Below are 25040 nucleotides of genomic sequence, written 5' to 3' on the forward strand. Positions count from 1 at the left end.
GAGGAGTCATTAGAGGACAAAAACACTTCCTGTTCGACTCTAAAGACAAAGATCTTCTCCTAAATAAGTCTTAGTTGAAATTAGGCAACATACCATCTGAGAGACAGGAGAGCCCTTTCTGATCTATTGCAATTACTGTCACCTGTCTACTCTCCTGGGGCCATAAGAATCAGTCTCCTGCTGTTCCTCCTTCTTTGCCTTGGTTTTGAATATGTTTTCCCACCATTAGTACCTTCACCTATTTGGCAGCGATAACAGAAAATAGAAAAACTTCTAACCAATCACTTCACACTAATACTAGAAGAAGGACCGTTGAGGGAAGTTGCCAGTTGCCTCACAGGAATTTGTCAATGAAGGAAAGATGTGAAACAGAGGCTGAAATCAAGGATTAGATGTTTTCCATTGATTCAGATTGTCTATGTGCAATCTGGTTTGCACAGGAGTTGCAAGATAGGCCCCCACTTACTGCTCAGACTCTGCCATTATCAGCCTGGGATTATATGTAGTGAGAGTCTTTTTAGATGTTCATCACAGTACTAAGCACCAAGAAAGATGTCCCCAGTTTTGCTATGATGACATAGTTTGGATGTGATTTTTTAAATGAAACAATTATATTGGAAGCTAGGGATGTATAGTTGGGGGTAGCTGACAAGGATAGCTGCAGTGAACCTCCATTAGTCAACAGACAGTGGTGCATATCTTGTTTCATAAAGTCTGGGTTTGCAGTGGCCTGCCGTCCGGACAGCTGGGTTTGAGAAGGAGGGGTCCATCCAGGATCTTAATGGAGCCCAAAGGCTCCTAATGGGAGATCTTCCTCCCATTCTAGTCATTGCTTATTAGTAATGGTAGCATGTACCCTCTGGCTATGGATCTCCTATAGCCTTTGGTCAAGGGAGGTATGTAGAGTTGGTCAAGGGGTGGAGGAAGGGATAAACAAAGGAAGCTCATGTGTTTATGCTGCATCTGTGTTCACAGTCATTAATAACCAAGAGCAAAAAAGGAACAAGGATGCATGTTCTGAAGTTGATTGTGACCTTAGTGAACTCAGGTTTCCCAAACACATGCTTGCTCTAATGTAACTTCTGTTTATGATCTCTTAGGGTTCTCACCCTAAGGTAACCAATATTATAGCTTATCTGCAGGAGGATGATTTTCACCAGTCTGTAGAATCCTTGAGGGCAGGGAAAACATCATTTATTGTTGTAATTCTTTTTGCATGTACTACAATGCCTGGTACATGGCATATGCTCAATGGATTACTATTTTAATGAAAGGAAATGAACTGAATAAGCAGAATGTAAAGGGGACAGATAAAGGGATAAGCATGAGTAGGAAGTTTCTCTCCACATTTTTCCTAATCTTGATTTTCACAGTGTGAAAAAAAATTAAAGATAATAAAATACATTGCTTTTATATCTTATTCAATAGCAACATATGATATGTCAAAAATTATATTCCCAATCAACAATGAAAAGGCAGACAATGTGATTAAAACATGGGAAGAGGATCTAAATAGACATTTCTTCAAAAAAGGCATACATAAGTCAACAAGTACATGAAAAAGATGTTTATCTTCAGTAATCATTAGAGAAATTCAAATCAAATCCACAACAAGATATCATCTCACAGCTTTGAGAATGGCTATTATCAAAAAGACAAGAAACAACAAGTGTTGGCAAGGATGTAGAGAACACTATGGTAATAGGCTAAATTGGGACAACCTATATGGAAACATTATGGAGATTATTAAAAAAATTAAGAACGGAATTAACTTATGATCTAGAAATTCCACTTCTGGCTATTTATATGAAGAATTCAAAAAAATTTTAGAATATATTCACCCCTATGTTACCAGTGGTATTACTTACAGTAGCCCACATATTTACATATAAAGGCAACCAAAATAACTATCAATACATGAATGAACAAAGAAGACTAATGTATAAATACACACACACACATATACACATAGTGGAATATTACTCAGTCATAAAAAGGAATGAAAACTTGCCATTTACGATAACATGGGTAGGAAAATATACTAAGCGAAGTCAGTCAGATGGGGAAAGACAAATACTGTATGATTTCACTCATGTAGAATATAAGGAAACAGAAAAGGGAACAAAAGAAAACAAAAACAAATCCTTATTACAGAGAACAGAATGGTGCTTAGAGAGCAAAGAGATTGAGGAGTGGATTAAATGGTGATAGTGGTGAAGGTGGTGGTAGACAGAAACAAAAACAGACTTTTGGTGGTGATGATGATGTAGTCTATAGAGATGTCAAATTATAAAGAGGCACACCTGAAACCTATATAGTATTATAAATCAATGTTATCTCAATAAATATTTACTTAAAAAAATGTATATTCCTTTTGAAGTAGAACTTCTGTAGATGGCTTTTTTGGGACAAATCTCCCACAGAAGGAGACCTGCTATCCAGGCATTTCTCTAGATCTGCTGCTCTCCTCACTCCATACTTCTCTGAATTCCAAAGTTGATTTCGTTATGTTTCAGTTTTGTATTTGTTTTCAGTGTAAACTAAAATCAATTAAGCCTATTAAGCTAAGGTTTGGTAAGACTATAAAGTATATGAAAAGGAGGACCTAAAGATAAAATATGAGAGGCCACTTTTTATTTAACTGAGACCTATGACTATTTTCAATAAAACTGCTTTCAATTACATTGGTTGTAAAGCTATGTGGGCTTTGGACATCACAAAATGTAGTTAAACTCATCTATCTTTTTAAGAGTGATTGAAGAAATACAATGGAGAGTATCTTCACCCAACTTCCAACAAGTCCTGAAAATATCTAAAATAAGTGTTATCTCCTTCACCTTTGTTCTTTTTGGTTTTGTTTTGTTTTTTGCTTTTTCGTTTTTAATTTATACAAGCACTGGGTACAGTCAGAAGTGCGGGAGGGTGAGAGAATTCACCAGACCCAGAACAAGGAACAGAACAGGCAGACTGACGAAGTACACTGCTGAGGGGAGCAGTGGGCGGCAGGAGAGGTCTGCGCGCCATGTGGGACTCTCGCTGGCGGCCAGGGATCAAACCGGTGCTGCAGCTTCGTAGCCTGGTGGTCAACTGCTGCGCCACCGGGGGAGGCCCTCTCTTCACCTTTGACCAAAGACTTTCTTGATCTCAGAGAAGAAAAGCCCCAGTGCCCTCAAATCCTGATGGGATTTATTCACGGGAGTGAATAGCAAAGACTGTTCCAGCAACTTCAATTAGAGAATTAGATGGAGATGTAAAATACTATGGCCTTGTTTATTTCACCCTTCCCACACCATCCTCAAGGTAAATGTAGATGCTGCATAAAACCACTTGACTTAAGGATAATTGTTTTAAGAAAAGGCTCTTGACATTTAAAGAAGAATCTTGAGGTTAACATGATGACTCTGAAAATGTGTTAATCAGTCATAATGTTTATTCCAAGATCATCACAAGTCAGGCATCTATGAGATGGGCCTCAGAAGAATCTTGCACTGGACTTTAAAAAACAACTGTAAACACTTTCTTTATAATTTTTCTTGGGTTTTAGTTTATTTGTTCATTTTTTTTAAAGCATGAGTCAACTATCACCCAAGTTCAAAGAAGTAAGATGACTTGGCTGAGGGCAGCCATGGGCTCCAAAATCAGATTTTCCAGTCAGAAAATCTACGATTGCTACCTCCCTATGAGTCACTTTCTACAAAAACAATAAAGTGATACAGTAAGCAACAGAAACAACTGTAAAAAGCTAAATAGAAAAACAAAACATGGTGAAGAATAAATGTGGTGAACCAAACCCAATTTTAAATGTCTAGTAGAATTTCTGAAGTGCTTATATAAATGGATCAGGTTTTTTTTTTAATAATGAAGAAATACTAAAAACAAGCAAATATTATTTTAGCGATAACTCTTGCGATTTATCCAGGCATAGATTCCATTGTCATAGGTCAAAAGTGCACAACAGTTATTTTAAATGGCTACCACCAAGTACCCAAAAGCACGTGTGTATGGTCTTCTACTTGCCCCAAATGATAGTGGATATGGTCACAACGGGATTATTCTAAATTCATTTCACTGCATATAATACCAATGCTAGAGCCCTGTACAGATGGATGGAAGGATGGGTGGGTGGATGGGCGGACAGACGGTGAGAGAGATATGAAGAGAGTGAGTACATTTGTGGGAATATAACTTCCAAAACTTGGCCAATTTGATCACCTCCTAAAAATGAACCCACTTGATCAAACAGAGTAAGAACAGCACAGAGATGGAAAAGCTCAGGTGTAGCTCATGCACTTTCTTTATCTTTGCTTTTTTTTTTTTTTAAGATTTATTTATACAAGCACTGGGTACAGTCAGAAGCGCGGGAGGGTGAGAGGATTCACCAGAGCCAGAGCGGGGAGCAGAGCAGGCAGAAGGACCGAAGCACACTACTGAGGGGAGCAGCGGGTGGCAGGAGGAGTCTGCGCACCATGTGGGACCCTCCCCTGGCTGGGGAATGAACCGGTACTGCAGAGGCTGCAGGAAGCTTCGCAACCCAGTGCTCAACTGCTGTGCCACCGGGGAGGCCCTCTTCTTTATCTTTGCTTTTGATCCATGACACTGGTGCTATCACTGAGAACAATGATGTCATATTTTTATTTTCTAACCTTGCTGTCTTCTCTCTTTGTATAGCATGGTTTTTCTTTCAAAACTTAAATATGTAAGTAATTGTCTCTGCTCTTTCATCCCGCACTGCCCAAGGACTTTTACTGCTATTACTTTCTGTATCAAGAACCTACTTCTTTAACACCTAAGAAAACAATTAAAACATTTAACTCTCTAAGCACATCAGGGCTGAACCACTCTTAACTCGTAAGTAAAAGTGAGGTATTGGCAGCCCTACCACTCCTCTGGTGCTAAGCAAGAACCCAGCCAGGTTCACATAGGTGCAGGAAGGGTAGACTTGTCAGCACATAAGAGGTTTGTTATTTTTGAAGTCAACAAGAAGCCAGAGGCTTCATCATGAAATTAAGGAAGTCCTCTAGGGAAAGCTAAGTGATGCTGGGATTTTTAAACCCAAAACATTTTTACTGCTCTTCATGATTTTCTCTTTACTAGTTCAGGAAAAGTAATACAACACACAAAATGAATGAAAGAAAAAGCAAACACTTCTAATATTTCCACTATGGTTTCAGGGTATAACATAAAAATAGCATGTACTGTAAAGGACTAACATGTATGAAATACAGATGATGTCACTTGGAGATCTGAGTGTCCCTCAGTGGAGAACACTGAAGGGACCAGGAAAAAGACTAATTATAATAAAGAAAAAATCAAAATCAACAAGGAACTATAAACCAGAGACACACTATGGGGAGGCTGGGGAGAGGAGGGATTAGGGTCAAAACAAGGGGGGTGGGAATGGTATGGGGAATATAACCAAGATGAAAATGTATACATCGTGCAAAAATGAAAAATGATGTAAAAATTATATAAAATAAAATAAAATAAAATAAAGAATAAATACAAAGAGGAGGCATTGAGGCATGTTTGATATTACTTTTTTAACAGCTCTCCTAGCAAGTGAGTGCCTAGAAAAGAAATGGCATCAACAACATAGAAAGTGCTAGCTCCTGGCTTTCACATATATTTATCAAAGGCAGGTGTTACTTTAAAGAATTTTTACAATGTTAATGATGTTTCTTTTGACTTTTTGCCAATCCCTTGCATAGAATCTCACAAAATAAGATTTTTCTGAGGGGAAAACAGATAAATATTTATTTCTGAATACTAAAAAGTTATCTTTTATCCTAAACATTAGTATTAAAAGAAAAATCACATTTTCAACTAAAGTTCCAAATTTTGAATCCTTTCTGTCAAACTGATTTCCTTTAAAAATATGATGGTACATTAAGAACATAACAAAATGTCTAGGAGATATAGCAAAAACAATGAAAGATTTACTACCAATAATTGGAAGGGAAAAGTTGTTTAAATGATTAATTTTGTCATTAACAAATAATGCATAATATACTTCTACTTGACATTTCCTCTGTGCACTTATTTGGTAAGAGTCTAGAATCTAAATGGCTATGTACTAAGCATGAACTGACTATAGGCATTTTCTTTAATAGAACACATTTAACTTTTCTGAACCCACAAATCTTGCATCATTATATATTCACACATATATACAAAATATACACATACTATATGTACACATATATACATGTATGCACATACATATATGTGTGTACATAAATACACAAACACACACACAATTGCTGTTGTTACTTTGATCCTACAGATGTGAATTTCAGTAACACAAGAATCTACCAGAGGATAATGGTAGTGGGATGTCATCTTTCTCCTTTATAGTCACCATGAGGATATCTATTATACTCCCTCCCTTAAAGACACAAAGACAGCCACTGAAAATAAAACTACATAAAAATGCACTGGTTTAAAATCAATGTAATCAAAAGCTAATTATTCTGATTCACTGTGACTCATCAATATTAGACCCACATATAAATAATAGGTTTTGCACTTCCAAGAGTAGAAGTCCATCGCAAGAAGAAACAAGCAGATTTTTAAGTTTACCCTATTTGACCACTTACCACCCACGTATCATGAATCAGCTAATAGTTTTACCCCAAATCCATCCAAAAAATAATTCTGTTAGGGCCTCCCTGGTGGTGCAGCAGGTTGAGCACAGCGCTGTGAGGCTGTCCGTAGCCTCTGCAGCATGGGTTCAATTCCCGGCCGGCCAGGGAGATTTCCACATGGCGTGGCAGACCTCTCCTGTCACGCCCGCTGCTCCTCTCAGCAGTGCTTTCAGTCTGTCTACCTGTTCTGCTCTCCACTCTGTCTCTGGTGAATCCTCTCACCCTGCCACGCCTCTGGCCTGTACCCCAGCTCTTGTATAAATGAAAAATAAATCTAAAAAAAATAATTCTGTTAGGGTTCATCATTGCTGAACTGACAATAATTTATTGTTTGGTTAACCTACCACACAGCTGCTAAAATTAGCTAGAAAATGACACTAAAGTATATCAAAGTGCTCAAGCAACAAAATCTTTTAGATTCTATATAGTGAGGTTCTATCCAAATGTGTGAAAATAAAAGGCATCTAAATATTATATTGCCAATTTTTCATTCATTTAATGTTGTTGTTTTCCTTGACAGGGATTTGGAATAGACACCTAGTTTATCATACTACTTGAGGAAATAAACATGCAAAATGTTTTGAAAAATAAATATTTCATGCCTCTTCTTATGAAACCACATAACTTCTTGTTCCATGTGTACATATACAAATGTATATATGCACACACACATACATACATACATACATACATATATATATATATACACATGTTAAGGAAATGGGTCACAAGAGTTTTCATGGGCAAATGAATAAGGCAAACGGGATATTAATCAGAGCATGTATTGTTCTGATAGCTAATCTAAATTGGGAAACAGGACACTACAGATATTTGGTACAGGGATACACTCATGGGAAAAATCTCACAAAGATACTGGATACTCATGTTCAGGGTAATATCTTTGTTAAAAAAGCAAGCCTACTTTTTGCCAATACTTAGAAGGGTACAGAGAGAAATCTTTCCAGTAATAAGAAATAGTGTTATTCTTTGAGAAGGAAACAAGTAAAATCCTTTCTCAAAGGAGAGGACTGACAATTGCACAAACTACCTCGAGGCAGACATTGTTGATTTCAGTGGCATGATCGATGGTGAGGTGGACCACAATCATTCATTGCTAAAGACAGTTAAGCCCTGATGTTTTGCAGGCCAATTTATTTTAAAAGATTCACCTATTTATGCATATAAGAACTGGGGTACAGGCCAGAGTGCGGGAGGTGAGAGGATTCACCAGAGACAGAGCTGGGAACAGAACAGGCGGATTGACTGAAACACACTGCTGAGGGGAGCAGCGGGTGAGACAAGAGAGGTCCGCTACACCATGTGGGTAGCTCCCTGGCCAGTGATCGAACTCGTGCTGCAGTGGCTGTGGACAGCCTCATAGGTTGTGTCTTAACCCCTTGCGCCACCAGGGAGGCCCCGTGCAGGCCAATTTTTTTAAAGGAAATTTGAAGGGATTCAAGGTTATTAGAGTGACACTGCGTTGGGTGTGAGAGAAAAGGACAGGTAACAGATAATGTTGCCAGAGCTGTTCACCATCCTTGACTTATTCTACCTTCCATTAGTCATGATCTGGCATACATTCAGCAGTGTATAGCACTTAGGAAAATCTGGTGAGCTAAAGTAGCAAAAAATTGAGAAAAAAAATGTTTGAGAACATCTGTCTTGAAAACCAACACGTTTCCTTAAAAGTCTGAAAAAAGAGAGGTGCCATGGAGGAGTATCTCTTGCATTGTCAGGATATAGCATACACAAGATGATGTCTATTCACTCTTCAATGTATGAGATAACAATTGAGGTCATAATTCATCAACTAACTCCTCTGACAGTTTCAGCTTGTCAACTAACTTTCTTATATGATTTGACTTTCCAAGAGAAAAAAAAAAAACTGACTGGCCAGTTGACATGAGCACTCCCTGGGGAATATATGGGAGATATAGTTCATATTATATATCAATGAATAAGCAATGAGAATCACACATTGGTTACAATCATTGATTTTAGTGTCAACAAGTCTTCTGAAGCATAATCAGCTCCTTATTTGCTGCCAATGTGGAATTCCTTTATCTGTCAATGTATAGAGACCTACTTTCCACTCAGTACATTTCTCTTTATATCATCACACAACATATGCTTATAGATGAAGGAATTGCTTGTTTCTCAGACAAAACAATATAGAAGAAAAAGATGAGCCACACAGTGAATTTCATTCCAAAAATCCTATGTTAAGAATTCTTAAGAATCCATAACCTCTTCTATTACTATTAATATTATACATTGTCTTAGGGTAACTTATGTAACATAAATTGGCATGAAAGTTTGAACTAAGATGTCCATTGTCCTCTAAGAATTGTGAACCCATTAGAATTCTGACTAAATCACATTGATAGCTGCTTAGAAGTAAATCAATCTTTCATAAACTGGCAAAAAAAAAAAGTAATAAGTGAAAATCAAATGTGCTGTAAAGTCCCATATCTCAGGTCTAAAGGGACTAATTCAAACATGAGTGTGCTCACGTGTGCTGAAGATGAGCACATGTGTTAAAGTATCTCTCTGGCTCTGTATGGACAAATGCAGAGCCAGCATCAGCTACAAGTGATCACAAGCAGCCCTGTAGGAAGAAATGGCAAAGACTGGAACCATGAGGTACTAAAAAGAGCATCAACCTTAAGTTAAGGTTTTGCTGGGTTTGGTGGGAGTCCTTTATTTTGGCTATAAAGACAGTTTAATGTTACTGTCCTGAGTAGGATGGAGGAAAATATATGGAAGAAAATATGAGGTGAGTATGATTCCCTAACATGAAAATACTAGGATACAGGTGTCTCTGCCTCTACAAAAACTGATGATGTCAGCAAAGGCATCCATATAAATAAAGGCAAATGTGTTAGTACATTAGTTTATTCTCAAATCTCTAGACACCAACTTGAGTCAGAACAAAGTTTGTTCTAAACACATAGATGCGTCTCAGTTCTCCCTGTAACCTACTCTTTGACTGTCTGCTCTTCAAATCTGCAGAGCAGAACACACTTCCAGGCCTGGACAGTGCCCTTCTGTCTCTCACTACTGATTCCATGACAGAGCAAGTCATCATGCTCTACCCTTTAGGCAACTAAAAAAATTTTCAACTTCAGCTGAAAAATAAAAACATTAAGTATAACTTAAGTGGAAAGGCTTAGACTATATTTTTCTACTGGTTTATTAATACCTTTGTAAATCTATTTTAATAGAACAAAAGATATCTAAAGCCCAAAGTCATCCACTGAATTTATTTATTCCATTCCAAACTAACTTGATAGAGGTCAGCTAAAAAGAAAACAAACAAGAAGTATTTCTTTATTCAGGAATTCTTGTGAGCCCCAGGGCTTGCTGATTGTTAGTTAATTCCTCAATTCAGGGAGTCCATCTGTCAGTCTGGGTTTCCCCCTCTCTGCCTGAAAACCCCCTGAAGGCAGTAAACTGTAGCAGTAGAGGTCTCACTTTTTTTTTTCTGTCTCTCACTGTTGTTCATTTTTTGATGATCAGTATCTTGAAAACCATATATATATATAGTCGTAAAAAAATTTCAGGTAGAAGGGACAATCTAATTCTTGTAACTCCACTTCGACAGAAGCAAATTTCCATAGATTGTCTTCTGTACACTCTTCCCTCTGTTTACAACTGAATTTTAAATTTCATGGACCAACATCTGTAAGTATTCCAATTCTCAGAACAGTCCATGAAGGAGAAGTTTCTGCTGATCTCCCTCCTGGGGACTGGGCAAGTAACCCTTTAGGGTCTAATTATAAAAATCTTTGAGAGATGCGTACACAGAAAAATTACAGTAAATCTTTTGAGTGACTATCACTTAATGTACTCAAGTAAAGTTAAGACAAGTCCATGTTTCTGGGCAACTAGAAAAGTTTATGGCATGTCCTCCTTCAAGAGGCTGTGCTGTTACAACATGATTGGAAACACACTGGCAATCACTCATCCATGGGGTGCTCCCACTCGCCTTCCAGCAACAGTGTAAAAGTTTAGGCACTGAGAGAATCTTGACTTAGAGGCCGAGATCTTTTTTGTTAGTACATTTCTCCCTGAGACTAAGTAGTGTATTTCAAAGAACACCATTCTTCGAAGTCAGTTAGAAAATTAGTGCTGCAGGGTACTAAAGAGTACCCTAGTAGCCTGACAGAGATAATGTACAATTGCATTGTGTTCATTATACCAGGAGGTAATTTGCCCTTTCAGCCCTCATTCCTCCCCACTGTGCATGCCTCAGCTCACTGGAGTTTAGGAATAACTAACTGTGGTTCAGTTTCCATTGAGTTACTTTCTGAATGTATACAGCACTGGCACTTCATCCACAATGGGTGTGATCCTTCTGTGCACTGAATTGTACCTGGATACTCCCTCTGAAAAATTAGACAGCGCTGGTCACCATTAGTGCTCAGGGGTTGGATTAGGAGTAGAGGCATTAAAAATGGTTAAGTTGACTTCCCTTGGTCATCCAATGTAATTGGATCTACTAATAGAAATGTTCAAAATATATCTGCTGGTTTCTCCGTAGCTTTGAAAAATCAACATATGTACATATCTACACATATTGGAATTAAAATTTTCTAAAGGGCCTCCCCGGTGGCGCAGCCGTTGGGCGCTGGGTTGCGAAGCTGCCCGCAGCCTCTGCGGCGCCGGTTCAATCCCCGGCTGCTCCCCCAGCCACCGGAGGAGGGTCCCACATGGCACGCAGACCTCTCCTGCCGCCCGCTGCTCCCCTCAGCAGTGTGCTTCGGTCCTTCTGCCTGCTCTGCTCCCCGCTCTGGCTCTGGTGAATTCTCTCACCCTCCCGCGCTTCTGACTGTACCCAGTGCTTGTATAAATAAATAAATAAATAAATAAATATATCTTTAAAAAAAAAAATTTTCTAAAGTAGAGATCTTTGATAACCAAAGGGTAAGGGGCTGGTGAGACTAATCGATTTCTTTCCCACTTCATGCCACCAAGAATTAGCTTTAGTTCTGGTAAAAATTTGGGGCTAAGATAGCAGAAGTAACTTTAGCTCAATGATCTAAGGGCTGATGATACCAAATGAATGATAAAAACTATTGTCATATAATCTGTCAAAGTCATTTATGCCAATGCTTGGGTACAAACTTGCAAGCATAGGTACACAACAGGCACCATCTGAAATAGTGAAAGACTGGAGTTAATAGGGAAAAGGTTGTTAGAAGATGTCTCCTCTTTATTCACTACAGTCTATGCATTCACTTTATTCACTACAGACTTGCCCTAGAGTACCAAGATTCCTGGTCATCAAACAATCAAGCTTTATATTACACATATGATAAAATATAATATCTATTTTATCACTCCTCCTCACAAAGAAATGTGTAATTATTTTAAGCATTTGGGGGCAATTTAGTTAAAAGGGGCAGGATGAAGGTAATAAAATCTAATCCACAGTGGCCACATGACAACATTATAACAGATATTTATAGCACAATACAGATATACAACAAGATTCAAAACCTCATGTTAAAGATTTGGAACTTGACTTATTTTGGACTTTTACGTTGAAGAAATTCAGATGCGGCCAGTTGGTGGATGCAAGATGGGTCAGGTGTCCAGGTGCTAGGTTTATAGCTAACACCATTCTCCTCTACTGTATATTTATTGTCTGACTTGTGCTACCTTGATTGGGTTCTAATGATACAAGGCAGAGAACCTGTAGAATCTGAATAAGCCTTGCCCATACCAGAATCTGGCTGAGAGACTTGTCATTTCTTTTTTTTTTTTTTTTAAAGATTTATTTATTTATTTATACAAGCACTGGGTACAGTCAGAAGTGCAGGAAGGTAAGAGAATTCACCAGAGCCAGAGTGGAGAGCAGAACAGGCAGACTGAAGAAGTACACTGCTGAGGGGAGCAGCAGGCAGCAGGAGAGGTCTGCGTGCCATGTGGGACCCTCGCCTGGAAATGAACCGTTGCTGGAGAGGCTGCAGGCAGCTTCACAGCCCAGCGCTCAACTGCTGCGCCACTGGGGAGGCCCAGAGAGACTGTCATTTCTAAATCTATTTTATCTCCTGTGATTCATATCTTAGTCACAATCACTCAAGGAGAGTGTATTTATTACCTAAGTGGTTTCCATTTGTATAAACAATTTGGTGAAAAATTGCAGCTGTGTATTCCTCAAAAATTATGTGATAAGATACATGGAGTGAATTATTTGAATGACCTTAAAAGTGAAGATTTGAGAACTGATTTCAAACATGTGAGTATAGGAAATTAATCACAATGGCTTTGAGATGAAAGCTAAAGGAAGTGTTTCTTTTGTAACAGATGTGGTAAGGCTGTGTTCATATTTCTTCTTACCCCTCAACCTGTTTACCCAGCATTTGTTCTTCAGTGGGATTATAAACAAACAAAACACAGAAAAGCCTAGTATCTTGCGTGATGTCTCTGGGGAGGAATGATTCAATGAGGGTGTGGGACTCTATCAAAAGCCATTCCTTAGAAGCTTCCATTTTTAGTTTAATGTCATATACGTGTATGAGGAAATAGCTAGAAATGAGTCCTTATTATAACTGAAACTGGAGATTTATATAAAAGGTAAAAGTCGTTTTTCAGAGTATACAAAGTTTGGGGGGTAGAAATAATTTGAACTGTCAGGTTTTAGAAAGAGTGAAATGGTTCTCAATGAAAAATAACAGCAGTGCTCATGAAGCATGTTACAATGTAAGTTCATTCTAACAGGTTTGAGGTTGTCACCCAAGTTTGCCTTTAAGAATTACTCTTGCTGGGACTACATCAAATTAAAGAGCTTCTGCACAGCAAAAGAGACAATAACAAAAACAAAGAGAAACCCCACCGACTGGGAGAAAATTTTTGCACCCAACACTAATGATAAAGGACTGATCACAAAAATCTGCAAAGAGCTGATGAGACTCAACAACAACAAAGAAAATAATCCTGTCAAAAATGGGCAGAAGAGCTAAAAAGAAACTTCTCTGAAGAGGAAATGCAAATGGCCAACAGACATATGAAAAAATGTTCAACATCACTTGCAATCAGGGAAATGCAAATCAAAACTACCATGAGATACCATCTTACACCAGTGAGAATGACACATTAAAAAAACTAGCAACAACAAATGTTGGCGAGGTTGTGGAGAAAAAGGAACTCTCCTGCACTGTTGGTGGGAATACAAACTGGTCCAACCACTATGGAGAGCTGTGTGGAGATTTCTGGACCTACTAAACATAGAGCTTCCATATGATCCAGCAATTCCACTCGTAGGTATTTACACAAAGGACACAGAAACATCAATTCCAAAGAGGACCTGCACCCCTATGTTTATAGCAGCACTATTTACAATAGCTAAGCTTTGGAAACAGCCCAAATGCCCAAAAATAGATGACTGGATCAAGAAGATGTGGTACATATATACCATGGAATATTACTCAGCATTCAAAAAAGATAAACACATGCAATTTGCAGCAACATGGATGGCGCTGGAAGGGATCATGCTCAGTGAAATAAGCCAAAAAGAAAAAGAAAAATATCGGATGGTCTCACTCATAGCAGGAATCTAGAAAACTTAAATAAGAGACCAGGAAAATGAATAACTAAAAGAAAGTGAAAATCAAAATCAACAAAAAACTATGAACCAGAGACACTTTTTGGGGGGTGGGGGGCGGGAGGGGAGGGATTGGGGTCAGAATGGGGGGGTTGCAATTGTATGGGGAATATAAAAATAAAATTTATTATTTAAAAAAAAGGAAAGATAATGGAAGTACACCTTTCACAAGTGCTTGAAATAAAGCAGGTATTACAGCAAAAAAAAAAAAAAAAGAATTACTCTTGCTGACCAAACTACATTCCACAGCTATGGATGCTATCTATGTGGGCTTCACAGCACAATGGTAACACTACAGAGATTTCTGTTTCTGCCAAAAGTAGTAACTATATTAAAAGGAAAACAAAATGGACACCATGGAACATTTCCCATTTACATTGCATAATTCATGATCAAAGACCCATATTTCATCCTATTACAATAAGTCCAGAGTCAACATTTTATAAAGTTTAAAAGGAAAAATGGCAGTGAGAAAAGAGAGAGCATAGAATACATTTGTGATAGAAAAGGTATGATGGGGGCGGAGAAGAGATACAACAGTAATTTGTAAAGAATTGAATAAAGGGATAATAATGTTCTTTAAAAATAGTGAAGTGTTTTTACAGGGTATAATATGAGAACATATTAACAACCACTATTTCAATTTTAGGTGCAATTTTAACCAGCTTGCATTAAATTACACATTTTATGGAAAAAAAGTAGTGGGAATTATGCTCTTACCATCTGTTTTCTTTGAATCATTTCCGACATTGGATTGATCCTTCTTGTCAGTCTTATTTTTACCATCTTTCAAGTCACCTGAAAGTGATAAACATGACAAACAGTAGATGTATATAGCTAAGGGGGAGGTTATAAATAACTTTAAACCTGTCAAACCCAAAAAGATTAAAAGTATAACATAATTGTAGTAATGAGGAGGTGTATGTCTGAGTGTAAATATTTTTTATAACCACATATTAGGTCCTGGAAATTGGATTATGGTCCATAAATTAAGAAGGAAAGTTCTTATTAAACAGGGTTGTAATTAAGTCAATGGTATTTTCCTCCAAGAAGGACTGTTGGGCTGTGGAGTGAGGGGGAAATATGAGTCCAATATAAGTTAAATCAATTAATGCCTTTGTACTTCAGTTTCCTTATGTGCAACATGGGGATAACAACTACTTCATGGACAAAATGTCAAGACAAATGCATTTAAGGTATAGAGGGTGATATCTGACACATATTTAAGCATAGTTGTTATTAAACAGCTATAAATGGTTTTCTAATTAATGAGCTTGTTGAAAGATAATTTATAAAAGTCAAAATATGTCTTTGCATACACATAAAGAGTAGATATGCCAAAAATTTAACTCACTTATGAAGAAACAGTGAGATAGTAAGGATGTTTCCAAGAGCGCTCAAGGAACTGGGGATTTACAGGCAATTTATAAATATGTTAAAATAGGATTGCCAGATTAGAGAACAAACTGGTAATGTCCTTCAGAACATTTGGGGTAACTCCTCTATGGGTCAAAAATCTACAAGTGAACATACAAACTCAGAAGATCTGGACTTGAATCAAATAGTAAATGAAAAAGTTAAATTCGGCACATACTCCTAAAGCAGGGGCCAGCAAATTGTGGTTCGTGGGCCAATATGTAATTATAGTTTTTACTCGAAGCCAGAAATATTCATTCCTTTGGAGTCTATGGCTGTTTCTATGCTGCAGTGACAGAGATGAATAGTTGCAACAGAGATGAATAAAATCCAGGAATAAATATTATATGACCCTTTACAAAAAGAAAAAAAAAGTTTGCTGACTGCTGCCTAAAATAATTAAATAATCTTTGGGTAGTTCTGTTCAACAATATGTGGGTATGGAACACATATCATGAAAGGACATGACATCCCTTCCTCAAGTCTTATTCTCAGCTTTTGGATATTTTTCCTACCAGCCTTACTAACAACAGCTTTCTTTTTAGCCTGCATAAAACCAAGAATATATTACTACTAAAATAGCAGTACTTAGTGAAGCAAAAAGGCTCTAGTAATAATTGTAACCAGGAAAGAGTGAGCAGAATCCAATATGGGAAGGGGTACATTTATCTTCTGTGCGTTCTTTGTGCCAGGAAATGTGTAAATGCTTTGCATACATCATTTCATTAAATTCTTATAAAAACCCCAATATGGAGGTACTATTATTTAAAGCAGAACACTTCATCAAAGATTACCGTACTAAATGTTCAATTTGCTAAATAACAAACTCACTAAATGATTCCAAGTTTGAGTTTTTCCTAGACCTCCTGCACGAACTCAGTCACACGCCGGTAAGTCCAGCCATGGGGACCACAATGAATGGCTCACCCGCCTGCATGTCACACACCTCCTGACCCACCTCTGCACCTGCAGGTCACTCTGGCAGCAAAATTATGCATATTGGCTGTCGTCGATCTGGTTTAAACCATTCATTTGACAGCTTCTGAACAAATGGCTAATTGCTCTTTCTACAAAGTGATTTTACTTGAACTGACTAGTGGAAAATTGATGTGAAACTCACATTATCATCTCCATTTTATGTCTATGGGACCTAAGTCACAGATAAGGTGATTTAACACAATGTACACAGATGGGTTTGATTTTAGAGGCCAAGTTCTCAGCTATTATAATTTTCAGCTTCCTGATGAAGCTCAAGTTTTAGGCTTTAGGCTTCCACTTTCTGTTGCCATTGCTAAATATCTCATAGATTGTTAAGGAAACAGTTATCTAGAATAATTCAAGACCATTTTGTGCTGATATATAGTCTACAAAGTACTTCTAAGAGAATGTGATATGTGCTAAGCTATGTTCTGAGTCAATAAACCTTCCAAGTTTCCTCTTATTCTTAATTCTAAAATGGGATGAACTGGCTCCTGGGATTGAGGGGAAGGAGAGTGGACTCTGATTGTGAAAACAGGAGGGCTTGAAGCGAAGTAACTGGTTATCGCCCTCTTCTACCACCAATGGCCAAACGGGACTGACTTTTACCCATTTTATTTTTTTTAAAGATTATTTATGCATACAAGAACTGGGGTACAGGCCAGAGGTGCGGGGGGTGAGATGGGATGAGAGGATTCACCAGAGATGGAGTGGGGAGAAGAGGCAGACTGACCGAAGTACGCTGCTGAGGGGGGCAGCGGGCGAGTCAGGAGAGGTCTGCTGCGCCATGTGGGTAGCTCCCTGGCCGGGGATTGAACTCATGCTGCATTGGTTGCGGATAGCTTCATAGGTTGCATCTTAACCCCTTGAGCCACCAGGGAGGCCCAACTTTTACCCATTTTAAAGATACCAGAGATGAACTGGAGGATCTTGAGCACTGTAATAAAATTAATTCCTTGAAGAAAAATGATCTTTCTTTCCTAAATGAGCCTTCTTCACACCCTTAAGGCACAATACTCTAGGCTTCAACATGCCCTGGACTGGAGCTTTACGCAGAGGCAGCAAGACCAGGAGGTCTTCCAGAAGGTCAGTAGGAGCAGTTGGATTTGCCAACCAGTCACACAAGGCAACCTGCCTTCTCTTCAGTCAATGTTGAGAAGGCTAAAAGGGGAAGTGGCTTGATGCAGACCAAAGTTTGGAGGCTCTCATAACTGTTGATAGGGGACCAAACTGCTGCAAGCCCAACTAACCAACGTCCTTGTGCTCCAAACTGCAAATATCTGAGGTGGTCACAGAGGAGTGTGCTGGAAAAGTGACACATGTTTGTTTGATGATGTTCCTTGAACAGATCCATTAGGTCATTTCCCATGGGTCGAATATGCAGTAATGGTCGATTGTGAGCTGTTATTCAATAAACAGAAGGAAACAAAGAGCCTTTCTGTGTAGTTATAAATCATTTTAATTAGGCTGCTGTAATACAGTCCTGACCACTGTTAGCTTTTCTTATTATTGTGCTAAATTGATTTCTTTTCCCACCTCTCATTTAATACTTAATTTTTAAGGGAAATGGTAGACTGCTGCAAATGTTGGGAAATAAAAGTTGTGACATCAACGCGATCCAGCTGAAGACCCAGGCTCCTGCTTTAAATCCTTCACTTATTCCCTGTAGTTGTCCTCAAAATAAATTATTGTCACCTCTGCCCTCCCCAGGTTTTTGTTTAGACTTCTCTTATAGAATTTATAACCTTTGTGATGGGCTCATTGGTTTTTCTAGTTTTTTTTTTTTTACTTTTTTTTTTTAAAGCTTTATTTATTTATTTATACAAGCACTGGGTACAGTCAGAAGTGCGGGAGGGTGAGAGAATTCACCAAAGCCAGAGAGGGGAACAGAACAGGCAGACCGACGAAGTACACTGCTGAGGGGAACAGCGGGTGGCAGGAGAGGTCTGCGTGCCATGTGGGACCCTTGCCCAGCGGCCAGGGATTGAACTGGCGCTGCAGAGGCTGCGGGCAGCTTCCCAACCCAGCGCTCAACTGCTGCGCCACCTGGGAGGCCCGGTTTTTCTAGTTTTATGTGGCACACAAACCAAGAGTGTTTTTTTTTTTTTTAATATTATTAAATGGTTGGGGGGGGAAGAGAAGAATTTCATGATGTGAAAATTATATAGAATTAAAATTTCAATTTCCGTAAGTAAAGTTTTATTGGAACACAGTCATGCCCATTTGTTTATGTGTTAATTCTGCAAACCCAGCAGTGCTGAGTAGTACAAACGGAGATTATATGGCTTGCAAAGTGTAAAATACTCTATTGTTCTTTCCAGAAAGTGTGCCCACCCGGGAATAAGTGAATATAAGCTTCTTGTGAGCAGCAGCTGAGACTCAATATTTTGGGGACTCCCCACTGTCCTCGATGGTGCCCAAAAGGGTCAGTAGATGGAGAATTTGGATTAATTTAGATCTGAATCTGACTTGAAATCGCTCCTTTTTTTTTTTTTTAAGTGGCTGTCAGACCTTAAAAAAGTGACTTAACCTCTTTGAGTTAGTTTCCTCGTGTGAAACAGAAAAGGTGCATCCACATGTCAGAGTTGTTAGGTTCTTAAAATGATTTAACACTCAATAAATGCAAGTGATACTATGATGACTCTTTTTGTTGAGGGAAAGACATTTTTAACCCACTCTTCTAAAAGGAAAAAAGCAGGGAAGAAACATGCCTTGTCTCTCTCACTAGCCCTTATATACCCCACCTTTGAGAAGGAGAGATTCATCTGGAAGGAGGAGTTGAGCATGCAGAATTAAGTCCAGACCCCCATCTCTCCAGCTCTCAGCCCCCGCTGAGGTCTTTTTCACAAGACACACACCTTTTCTGTCACTCCAGAGCAGCTGGGGTGCTGGGGTGGGGCAAGAGCAAGCTCTGAGCCTGCCTGCTATGACAGTATCTGGTTGGTGATTCTCAGTTCAGGGAACATCATTACTTTTGTGTATACTGTCTTCTGGTTCTATTTTTATTTATGCTGATTGTAAAAATGATTGAAGTATGTTGTGGTAAGCACATTTACATAGCTCTCCTTCCCTTGGCCTATGTAGCATAACAGCTAAGACACAGTTCTGAGCAGGTCACTTGGCCCAACAGGCAGGTAAGGGTGAATTTGTAAAGAGAGAACTTAAAACAGCATCAGGCATATAGTCAGTAATCGCTGATTGTTTTACTGTCACTGTTTTGCTATTATTATTGGAAGCTCACCAGTGGCCCGTGCTGTGAGCACGTACATTCTACATGTGGATTAAGTAGAAGGTTACGTAACCTGACCAAGATCACTGAGAAGTGAGAAACGGTTGTGTCTTGAATCCTGGTCTAACTTGAAGCAAGGTCAAGCTACCTTGCCACAAGCTGGCACTGGAACACTCCAGAGACTCTGAACTTCCTGTTATTCCTTAAAACAGGTAACCGATGTCACACCTGTGAGTGCTAGCTCATTTACTCTCCCGGTAATAAGTCACTGTCTCACAGCTGAGCAGCAAACTATAGCATTTAAAACCCAGCTCCTCATTATACACACACATGCACACACACACACACACTCTCTCTCTCTCTCTCTCTCTCTCTCTCTCTCTCTCTCTCTCTCTCTCACTCAATGGAATACTATTCAGCTATAAAAAAGAAATTTTGTCATTTGTGATAGCGTGAATGGCACTGGAAGAGATCATACTAAGTGAACTAAGTCAAAATGAGAAAGATAAATAATGGGTGATTACACTCACATGGACTATAAAAAAACAAAACAAAGGAACAGACAAAATTAAACCAAAACAAACGCTAGAAATTTGACTGTAGAATTTAGGCTATCATAAAAGGAAGAGGTTTGGATTAAAAGGGAAAGAGGTTCCAATGGAATGTGGAGGACTGTGGCTACTTACATGGTGGGTGTGGTATGGAAATATACACTGAAAAGTTGTGTACCCATATTCCCACAATAATACACAGTATTGTTCAAGCCACCATTACCTCAATAAAAAATAATGCAATTAAAAAATAAAACAGAGCCCAGCTCAGATATCACCTCCTCTTGAAGCCCTCCTTGACATTTACTCCACTCCACAACCCCCACACCCAGCAAAGCTGTCTCTGCTTTTGCACACGGCCTTTGGGCATCTCTTCTGCCATGGCACTACTGTTACTTGTTCACAAGTGACTAGAATTACTTGTGACAATATCTATACATCCTGCAAGATCATGAACTCCTGTAGCCTTTCACTTTCTAAAGCACACTGCTTGGCAAGTAGTTCCTAAACAACAAATATTTTGTGCATTAAATACAAGAAACCGTCAACTATACGCACACTATGGTGAGCAGCTCTTCTTGGTTTGCCTGAAGCTTTTCTGGATTAAAAACTGAATTCCTCGCATCCCAGGAAATCCCCTCAGTCTCAGGCAAACTGGGGCAGCTGGTCACCCTAAATTAGTATACAGTTATTCACCTACAGATAAACAGGTACACACTACAGGAGCTGAGCTGGGGCAGACCTGAGACAGGGCCTGCTAGAATGCTACACACAGAAATTTGGCTCTTCCATCACCCATCTGGGCAGCAAGCACTCAGGAATGTGCTGGGTTGTTAACAGTAACTTCCCCAGTGGGCAGGAGACACTGCTCAGAGTCCCCAAAACAGCTGGGAAGGGCCCAAAAGGTATAAATATCCTCAGACAGCTTCTGGCTGCTTCTGATGGGATCCTGATGGGATCCTGATGGGATCCTGATGGGATCCACAGCCCAGTGTGGCAGGATCCACAGCAGCTGGTTGACCAGGGAAGCCAGCGCTGCTGCTCCGGGAGCTGCCTCATAGGCACAGCTGTTTGTCAGTTTCCATTCATCACGTCATTAACACCCTGAAAAGAGCTTTTCACCAGCACAATTTCTACTCACCATTCTGTTGCTTTTCTCCTGACGACTTCTCAGCTTTGGAATTCTTCCCACGAGGATTGTGGTTTTTGTTGGTGCGCGTTCCATTGACTTGGTTCTTAGCTTCCTCAGACGTCTTTTTCTCAGCATTGCCAGATGCTCCTTCTTCAGCCTGGCCTTTGGCTTCCATTTCCTTCTGCTTCTCCTCTGCAGCCAAGCGAGCCTTTTCCTCTGCTTCCTTTTTGGCTTTCTCCTCTGTTTCCATGGCAAGTCATAAACGGCATAGAAAAGATAAAAAGAGATCCCTATTAGAAGAGTTGACTCTGACAAAAACAATTATTGGCCCTGGGAATTATTACACTAAAATGATATAAGATGACTACTGAGTGTTTGGGCTTATTTTTGGTTAATATAAGCCAGACTGGCATGTGTATTCAGAGACCTAATAAAATTGATTCTTGGTGATGCCATTTTTGAAAACAGTGGGTTAAAAGAGAAAGCAGGAAGAAAATAAAATTAAGGATAATAATAATGAACAAAGCAAACTGTCACTAGAATTATTGTGACAATGTCTGTAATATATTAATTAATAAATTCTCGAGTGTATCCCCTATGTCAGGTGTTAAGCTAAGTGTTTTTTAAGGATTATCCCCTTTCATTCTCAAAACAATTTTATGTTGTAGCTACTACTACCATAATCTTATTTCACAAAAGTGGAATCGAGGCTCAGAACCATTACAAGTTTCTCACATGGCCCAGGAAAAATTGGAGTTTCATGTTGAAATTCTAATGCTTGGAACTGGGAGTTTAAACATAAACAATTGACTACAAGACAAATAGGGAAAACCACCACCACTCGAATAATGCCTTTTCAGGCCACTGTGAATTTATAAGTAGGAAGAGGATAAATAAAACAGTCTTCAAACTGTCTACAAAGAGAGGTAATCTTTAGTTTGGCCACTGGCTCTTGTCTGTGACTTCCCCTCTACTGAGAAGATATCAGTCTTATTTCCAATTTGGTTGACTAATAAAGGGTATGGTTCTGGGCTTAATCAAAAACATAGCATAGCTGCATACATTAAGTATTTATAAAAAGATTGGTTTATTCATTCAATTAATGTTTACTGATCAACTATAGTGTCAAGCACAGTTTTAGGCACTGGGAATAGAGCCGCAAGCAGGATGACTTATGGAGTGCAGAAGACCACGGTAAGATCACTAAGTTAATTTCAAATGTTGAAAACTGCTTTACAAGCGGGAGAACAGAGTAATATGATGGAACACCATCAATATACGGGAGTGGGGAGCCATTAGAGAAGGAGGTAAAGAAAGTGACACTTGATCAAGTCCTGAATGACAAGGAGTTAGCCTTGTGGGAAACTGTGTTCCAGATGGAGGAAATTTTAGAAAATATAAAGGCCATGAGGAAAGTATGAGCTTTGTATGGCCAAGGGACATTGGTTATGGTTATGGCAGTATGGTTAAAGCAAAGTTGTTAGCAAGTGGCAAGGACAGATGATGTGATCAAATGACTAAGGACAAACAAGGCTAAGGCAATGCAGGGCCTGAAGGCATGATCAGGCAATAAAGGGGTGCTGGGCTGTAGGAATTCCATAATATACATGGAAGGCACCTCACAAACCAATTTTTTCTGAGACTCAACCTGTCTGGCGTTCAGTTCACTGAAAAGGTCATCCATCAAGCTCCCTTATGAAAAACATTATTGCTTGCCCCCTTGAAATATGCTAGAAATGTCCCATACCTCATGATCAGGGGTCCTAAAAAGCCCTGGTTTTCATAGACAAGATTGCTTTTTTTTTTTTTTAAAGATTTTATTTATTTTTATTTATTTATACTAGCACTGGGCACAGTCAGAAGCGCGGGAGGGTGAGAGAATTCACCAGAGCCAGAGCGGGGAAGAGAGCAGTCAGAAGGACTGAGGTACACTGCTGAGGGGAGCAGCGGGTGGCAGGAGAGGTCTGCGCGCCATGTGGGACCCTCCTCTGGTGGCCGGGGAGCAGCCGGGGATCGAAGCAGCGCTGCAGAGGCTGCGGGCAGCTTCGCAACCCAGCGCTCAACCACTGCGCCACCGGGGAGGCCCGACAAGTTTGCTTTTAATTTAATGGCCAGCAGCATGATTATGCACCTTACCAAGTTTTCTTTTATCATGCTGCTAAAAAGCACAACGTCCAAATGGGGTCCGGGTCCACAGGGCTTTGTAGTACTGTGCTCTGTGGAGGACTGTGAGCTCTGGCTTCACTGTATTTTCCTGCCCTTACATTTGTTTGCTCAGGTGTCTTCAATAATACATTATAAAATTTTCATTTATCCTTTCATTGATTCACCCAACCACTCATCCAAACCAATAACTTGGCCTCACCCCAGATATTTAAATCAGGTTCTGGGGAGAAAGAGGTAAGAACAGAATATGCTAAAATCTCTCCAGAGGATTCCAACATTCAATCAGGGTTGTCAAGTATTGATTTAAATTTTAAATGTTTAGCACTCTCTTTTTTATGGCAGGATGTATCTGCAATTTACACTAAAAAGATAAAGCGATTTCTTTACAAAATAGCATAATCATGTGCATATATAGAATAATAAGGCTCCTTACTTTTATATAAAGATACAATTGTTGGGGGGAAGGATGTCCTGAACAAACCGCACAAACACAGGTTTTATGGACGCCTCCCCGAACCCAGTCCAAAGAGATCCAAGACACCAAAGACTATAAATCCCATAATGTCATCATCACCACCGAAGGGAAGATTGCTGGGAACTGAGGATGGAGCTAAGTAGCCAGGCTTGGTATATAACCAGATATGTGGGCCTTGGGGGTGTTTGGTTTTTCACCAGCTTTCAGTGTGCTATTGGGGTTCCAGCTCAGCAGAACTGGTAGGCCACATTTACAAATTTATCTCTCTCTCTTTATCCCTCAGTTATTCATTCCTTCATTTTCCCCTTTTTGTAAATAAACCCTTTATTAACCTGCAGTTGAGTCTCATGATAAGTCCCTTTTAAGCACAGGGGTGAGGACCCACACTCAGGCCACCACATTTCACAGTGGGGCTGCCCTGTAACACAATGAATAAGATGGCCCTGCAGAAGAAGATGATGGTGAGAAAGCATCCTCAGCAGACTGGCAGGACCACAGAAGGCCCCCGAGAATGCCCATCCAAGCTTCTTCTCATCTTTCTGCAATGCCTTCAGGAAAAAGATCAAATGTCCTCTGCATCAGTGAATTTCCAGTGTTTGTACACCACCAGGCACACAGCAGATGCTCATGGATTATTTGTTGATTAAATGAAATCTGCTCAACAGGTATGATTCACCCTATCTGCCAATGAACCTGACCTGCACATACTCATCACTAACAATCTAAAACAGTGTGAAGTACAGAAAATAAACAAACTCCAAAGTCCTATTCTGAAAGAGTTAGCTATTTGACAAATAGTTTCCTCAACCACTAATGTAGGTGAGTAAAAAGATGACTGTT

The 25040-nt window shown here is 39.3% G+C and overlaps 1 protein-coding gene across 4 annotated transcripts in view; it reads right to left on the reverse strand.

The window, feature by feature from the left end:
* Positions 1-25040, reverse strand: part of PDE1C (phosphodiesterase 1C) — a gene marked incomplete at both ends in the record, with an annotated part of 491455 nt that overhangs the window by 32996 nt on the left and 433419 nt on the right. For all 4 annotated transcript variants that reach the window (XM_084229771.1, XM_084229773.1, XM_084229772.1 and 1 more), the window contains 2 exons: positions 14974-15051; positions 21569-21799. In XM_084229771.1, coding sequence (XP_084085897.1) covers positions 14974-15051; positions 21569-21799 — 309 coding nt within the window. The remainder of the gene's footprint in view (positions 1-14973; positions 15052-21568; positions 21800-25040) is intronic.

This window comes from Talpa europaea, assembly GCF_964194135.1.
Source record: "Talpa europaea genome assembly, chromosome: 3".
Classification (NCBI taxonomy): Eukaryota; Metazoa; Chordata; class Mammalia; order Eulipotyphla; family Talpidae; genus Talpa; species Talpa europaea.